Raw genomic sequence first — 6,940 nt, forward strand, 5'->3', positions numbered from 1 at the left:
TGAAGAAATAGTATGAATTATTTCATGGCCTTGTTAGAGCTACATCAAGAGGTACAGAACTACTTTTAGATTAAATCAAATTGTAATAAACACAAAAGCAAGAAGAATCTGATGTGGCACGCAAGATGCAACTTGATGGGCCGAAGATGGATGGACCAGTCAGGTCACCTGGTGGCTGGTGAGATACCACAAGATCTCTGTATTTATAATCAGACGATTTCTAGTGGCTGGATGGATGAACAGACGATTTCTAGTACTATTATAGATAAACAAGGAAACTTGCTAGAAACATCATCGCTGTTTCTTTATTGCCAAACAAGTTCAGTGCCGTTGGCTGCAGTGATTTGCATATGACCGCATTCACAATTCAGAGCAAAGGTTGCATAACAAATCGAACCAAGATGAACTAACAAACCTAACGATTTCCATGGTAAAAAAATGGTTCAAAACGCAGCGCCACTTGACTTGACTCCATCATGTAACTACTAGCACAATCTAATAAGTACTCGACGACGAGCCAGCCAACAACAATTAAAAGTAGCTATGAATTGTCACACAGCTCTGAATCTTGATCCCCCCATAACAGCAGCATGCTCTAAATCTTGAGTTCTTGACAGGTAGCACAAAGAAGAAGGGGATGCAGAAGATTGTTACCTTAGATATGTTGAGTCAACTCTGCCATTTCGCTCCGAAGAAGCACCGCAACACTCTCTTCATCTTCCGCGGCATAATTAAGAAAGATGTCACGGTTCTCAACACTTTTGAACACTTTGTAGGCAGTGGCTCTTTCATCACGGTGGATACTTTCCATCTTGTGCAAAACAGCAATGCACTTGCTGATGGAGAATTCTTGGGCATTTTTTGCCCCTGCCAATAGAGCAGACTCCTCCTCCGCTTGCTTCCATTTGATCTCCACATATTGTGCCATCACTTCCACCATAGGATCATCACGCTTCTTACCCTTCTTTGATTCCTTCACATGCTTGTTATTTGAAGCAGCAACACCACCTCTTTGTGTAGCATCTCTTGAACCATCACTTGGGGCAGCACCTCTTGGACCATCACTTGGGGCAGCATCTCTAGGACCATCACTTGGGGCAGCATCTCTTGGACCATCACTTGGGGCGGCATCTCTTGGATCATCATACATGTGTAAATCATCATCGTATTGATTCAGGTCAAAAGAGAAGGCAATCTTCTCTCTTTCAACTTCGGGATCACCATCACTCACTTGTGTAACCTCAGTTGATGTGAAATTGAAGTTACCTTCTGCTACATGCCTTGCACAAACACCCAAGTTATCATTAAAGGACACACAACAATGAAAATTCGTTATAAAGGTCAACAAAAAGAGAGGAAATGAAAATCCATTCAACTCAGTAACTCACCATCATACAGATCACCAAGCTTATCGTAGAGGGGAAAGGGCTTATTCTGGAACTTAGCTATTTCTGGCCACGTCTGTATATATAAAAGAAATGATTTATCAAACTTAGATTGCTCGAAAACAAGATTGATTACAAAATAATGGAATACAAGTCATCAAGTTTTGCAAAGACAAAATGCACTACACTAGAACTTACAGTCATCAAGTTTTGTCAAAGATGCGCGTCAGCATCTATCATGTGTGTATGATAGTTCCAGCTGACACTGCTCTGTTTGCGAGCATCCTTAATAAGTCGGTATTGAGCTTTCAAGTCTTTTTGCTTTTCCTGAATCTGTATCTTTGTAAAATTAGTGTGGCCATATCTTTCATGAAATAAACCAGCCATCCTATTCCACGCTTCAGTTGACCAACCATTATGTCCCCTATGGTACGGAGTGTTGTGCTCCTGAAGTATCTCAACCAAACCTTTTCCAAAGCTGGGTTCCATTGAGTTCTTGGCTTTTTAACTACACCAACACAAATTTACATTGTTCAAACTTAATGCTCAACATGATAAGAGGAGTTACTATCATTCAATTTGAAAACAAATAGTGATAAACTTTAGGAGGACTAGTGAAAACTTCCAACAACATGATAAGAGTGAGTTATTCATTATCTATAGTAGAGTGAGTTGTGTGACCTACATATGCTACTTTATTCTCTAACTTATACTCTACTAGTGATTATGTCATACCATTGACGAAACATAATAAGTGAGCAGTACTTCTTTTGGGAAACTGTCAGCTAAATAATACTCTAGTAGTCTATATACTCCTGTTATAGACTTGTTTCTGCTATAATGCACCACTACATGTAGTATTGAAAGATATCATTGACCAAACATAACAGCAAGCATAGAACTTAATTGGAAAGATCTGAGAAATGGAGATTAAGTAGACCAAATACCTCTTGGAGGTGTCTTTTTAATTTTGGGTGATGGCTTCTTGGCACCGTGTGAAGCTTTTTCCCACTTGCTTTCATGAGATTGTACTTTGGGGACCCCTTTGGATACATATTAGATGACGAAGACAAGAGAAGTTAATTAATTAGTATATGTATATATATGATAAAACACACACCATCATGTTGGCTATTCAGGATGGTATGCTTCCCACATTTGCATTGCGATTTCATCCCTTAGAGTGTTCCCTAAGTCCTTGTTCCCATAGTTATTCTCATCGCCATTCGGGAGATCAACAAAAGCATTTGGCGCTATGTTATCGGGCTGGTTGTCAAGCCAAGTCTCGTCACCATTCTCCATTTTGATGATATTGTGAAGAACTACGGCAGCTGCGGGAAGTTTCACTTGGTTCTCGATTGAATGCAGTGTGCCGACATGAAGAATTGGGAAGCACTTTTTAAGAATTCCTAGGGACCTTTCCACATGGTTTCGTAGAACAGCATGCCGATGATTGAACAATTCCTTGTGGTTTTGTGGCCGAGGATGTCCATGACCAAATTCTTTCAAATGATACCGGACACCCCGATAAGGTGCAAGAAATGACTGAGTGTTTGCAGAAAATGAAGAACCCTCGCATCCGTAGCTGAACCCTCCCAGCCACATGATATGAAAGTGATTTTTAAATCGAAGTCGCATGCAACCATAATATTATGACTCAAGGTACCCTTCCTATTCCGAAATGGAGCAGCAATCCCAGGTGTTGCGGTTATAGGAACATGTGACCCATCAATGGCTCCTAAACAGTTCTGGAAGCAAAGATTGCAGGTCAATAAAGAACTATTAAGTTAGATAATAAAAGGAATTGTGGAAGCGTTAAAAATGGAAACCTGAAAGTAAGGATAAAATCTTGTGTCGGTGGAGATTTTTGGATGTGGCTCATCAATGTTCAGAGGCTTCAGAAATCAACTAGCTAAGACAGGGACGATGTTGAAGAACTCATTGATGTACTCATGAAATGTTTGTCCACTATGCTGAAATTCTAGCTGGAGATCTTCATAAGACGCGTTGTGAGACACCATGTACAGGAAAAAGGCTAACTTCTCCTCCACCTTAATTCTTGTATCGGATATCAGTTTTTCTCTTCTAAGATAAGATGCCAAAGCCTAAAAGATACGTGGCTCCATCCTATAAGCTACAAGGCAATTCTTAACATGCCCTCTAAGGATATCGTCAACATGCTTCTTGCCATATAGGATAGAGCTATGTCGTTGTTTTCTCTCGACTGGTCCTCTATTACGCATTCGATGCAATACAGGCAGAATAAAGGACATCATATCTTCATCATCAGTGTGCCACTAAAACTAGAGTAAACAAGGGAAGTAACAGGCAACAGGTTCGATCGATAATCTCGGAGTTCATCTTGGCACTAAAACTAGAGTAAACAAGCAACAAATAAGAACTATATTCATAATACATACATAATGATCTAGAATATTATATCATCAGTGTGCCAAGATGTGCAATGACCAAGAGCTATCAAGTATGATATACTACTTCGGCAAATAAACAAGCTCAAGAGGCCAAGAAGCTTATGTAGCTTACCGAAGTTTGGCGTGGCAACAGGTTCCCAAGAAGGAGGTAACTCGTCCACCCCAACAAGGATCCAAGCGGCAGGCTATGAAAATAAGAGTCAAACACATTTCATCATAAGTATTATAAGTACCAGAATTTCATCATTATTTCTAATCCGATGACACACACATTTGAATAGAAACATCGTAGGATGGTTTGTTCGAATACATGCAGAAGATGGACAACTAGAATCAAGACCAAAATCAAAGAGACTTTTCCCTTGAATAAACAGCAGCAATCAGGTATAAACTACATTCATTTCATCAGGTCAATTCACTGGCAAGGGAAGTAACAGGTTTACGCTTGTTGAATCCTAATTATTCTACATAGATTTATAAACTCTGCAAAAATATATAGCCTAAACTCTAGCTTGCAGATATGGTTCCCTAGATTACAAGGATGTAGTAAATGAAAGAAATATTAAGATACAACAATGCTAGGAACAAAAGAGACACGTCCTATATGGAACTGAATGTTTGCTGCAAACATTTGTAGCCTAAACGGAATGCTAGTTCTTTTCTGGGCCGCACCGCTCATTCCATTCCTAGGCTTCGATTACATGGGCTGAGCAGTTTGTTGCTACAACACACCAAGATTACATGGGCTTCAATGGTATAGACACCTCCAAAGTCTCCAAGTAGATTAAAATCAAATATGAGCAGAAATTGCAATCTTGTAAAAGCAGTGCACTAGCCAGTGAGTTCTAATTGCAGATGACTTCACACTACTAAGTGGTGACTGCGATCATGTACTTTTCTATAGCAACTCTTTCTTTCTTCATAAGAACAAATACTGTAAACCATCTTTTGTCTATCTACATCCCATTTTGTACTAGTGTAGTTGTTATCATGGTACATCTGAGAGTAAGAATCGTTTACTAACAATTGTAAGAGTTGAAAGTAAAGATTGGAAACAGGAAAAATAGATACACATCTCCCTTTTGAACGTGTTGCAATCAAGAGTACTACTGCATTGGTCTGATATTCGGGTTGAAACTTTGCAGGTATCCTACTGATGGCGACAAGCAAATGCTGGCCAAGCAGACGGGCCTAACAAGGAATCAGGTAAGCAACAAAGCTGGTCATTGTTGCCGCTACCATGTCATGTTGTTTCTGGAGCTTGGTTGACATGTTGGGTTAATAATGGCGGTGCAGGTGTCGAACTGGTTCATCAATGCGAGGGTGAGGCTGTGGAAGCCAATGATGAAGGAGATCCACAACCTAGAGATGAGGCAGGTCCACAAGCACCCGCCGCACGACAAGGGCCAGCAGCACGGCGTCCACGGCCAGTCTCACCAGCACTCGTTGCAGCAGCAATAGCAGCACAACGGCAATCGCTCCGAGCCCTGTGACTCAAACCCCAACAGATTGAGACAAATCTCGACCTCTAGGGTTAGGCTAGAAGAGGAGCTAGAAGAGAACGGCGTTCTTGGCAAGCTAGCTGGGTAGGAGACGTCGTTCTTGGGCTTGCCGATGAGGACGAGGCAGACGGAGGGCATGCGGGAGGTGGCAGCCATGGAGAGGATGGGGAGGGGAGGGGAGGGGTTGCGGTTACTAACCACCGGGGAGAAGTCCAGTATGCCGGAGGAGATCGCCGGCATCGAGGCAGCGCGGCGTCTTGGGGAGGAGTCGGCGGTGACGTCTTGGGAGGAGTCGGCGGCGACGTCTCGGATCGGGCGGCAATGCAAGTCGGGCGAGCAAATCCTCGAGGGGGGCCTCGAGGGTTCTGAAGCGCGTGGAAACTGATGGATCGACGAGGAATCGAGAGGGTTGGGCCGTCGAAACCCTGGGTACCAAATGGGCCAACGGGTATTTGCGAGGATTCTGGGCCACGCGAGGAATACCCACTCGACCCCCCCCCCCAATCCACGCGAAACAAACGAGGCCTTAACAGGCGCTATAAGCGCTGAATAGGATCTGCGGCCGCGCCTATACAACGCTTATAGCGTCGGTTCCCTAATCTGGTGCTCACCCGCCCCCGTCCTGGGCAGGGCTATCTATTGTTACCTTGTTTGTATTTTTTCAGTTGACTATTGACCATCAAAAATGAAAAAGACATAAATTATACAAAACAAAAATTTGAATATGAAAAAAACACAAATTTGAAAAAACCTCACCAAATTTATAAGAAAATCATAAAAAATGAAAAATGTCATGAAATTTGAAAATATAATCATGAATTTGGAAAAGTTCATAAAATTTGAAAATAATGGTGAAATTGAGGAAAGTTTATGAAATTCACTAAAAAATGTCTTGCGCTGGTGGGGCAATGTCAGGCTTAATCACCGGTTGTGTCTCGTTCAGGAGTGGGGACCGGTTTGTGCCCGGTTGTTGAGTGCCTCTTGATCGGCTCCCTTGTTGTCTACCCACTTGTTGGATCCCACCGGGTCTAACCGGTCGTCGAACGTCGTGATTGGCCCCCCTTTATGCCTACTCCTTTGTTGGATCCTGGCGGGTCTACCCGATGGTTGCATGCGTCGTGTCCTCGAATGTGCGTGCTCCTAGGGCCATGCATTTCGTGTCTACCGAGCTACTGAACGATGTTGATCGACCATGTTTCTCTATTGGGCATCGTAGGGTCTAGGTAGTTGTTCCTGTCTACTCCTCTGTTGTATCTCGACATGTGTACCCAATGGTTGGGTGTCATCGGCGGGCATCCCCAAACGGGCATGTTCCGGGTAGGGATGAAAATGGAGTGGAAAGTTTGCAAAATGGAAACGGAGAGGAAATATGAAAACGAAAACGGAAATTTGCAAAATGAAAATGGAAGTGGAATTTTTTATGCAGAAACGGAAACAAAAATGGAACGATGTTTTCCGGTGGAACAGATGCGGAAACGGAACTTTCCGTTTTCGTGAATATGGAATTTCCGTTTCTACTATAGGCCCATGGCTGCTTTGTAGCCCAATTACCAAACAACACACAATGACACAATGAGCAGACTAGATCATTTGAGGACCAACTTTTACTTCCACACACATT

At 42.6% G+C, this 6,940-nt stretch overlaps 1 protein-coding gene across 1 annotated transcript; it reads right to left on the reverse strand.

Moving 5' to 3' along the window:
- Positions 1 to 655: 655 nt before the first annotated feature.
- Positions 656 to 2,878, reverse strand: LOC119283435. Its single transcript, XM_037562988.1, has 5 exons — positions 2,803 to 2,878; positions 1,799 to 1,893; positions 1,385 to 1,491; positions 843 to 1,280; positions 656 to 737 (listed from the first exon to the last, which is right to left on the reverse strand). The coding sequence occupies exons 1-5, from the start codon at positions 2,876 to 2,878 to the stop codon at positions 656 to 658; spliced, it is 798 nt and encodes a 265-aa protein (XP_037418885.1).
- Between the last annotated feature and the right edge of the window lie 4,062 nt (positions 2,879 to 6,940).

This window comes from Triticum dicoccoides, chromosome 4A, assembly GCF_002162155.2.
Source record: "Triticum dicoccoides isolate Atlit2015 ecotype Zavitan chromosome 4A, WEW_v2.0, whole genome shotgun sequence".
Lineage (NCBI taxonomy): Eukaryota > Viridiplantae > Streptophyta > Magnoliopsida > Poales > Poaceae > Triticum > Triticum dicoccoides.

What these genes read in the sequence shown, in the direction of transcription:
- LOC119283435 (XM_037562988.1), bottom strand. Translation starts at nt 2,878, where the DNA reads ATGGACATCCTCGGCCACAAAACCACAAGGAATTGTTCAATCATCGGC. An exon ending in CTACGAAACCATGTGGAAAG is followed by an intron (nt 1,894 to 2,802) that starts GTCCCTAGGAAT and finishes GTGTTGGTGTAG; the next exon opens with TTAAAAAGCCAAGAACTCAA. An exon ending in AAAAATGCCCAAGAATTCTC is followed by an intron (nt 738 to 842) that starts CATCAGCAAGTG and finishes CCGTGACATCTT; the next exon opens with TCTTAATTATGCCGCGGAAG.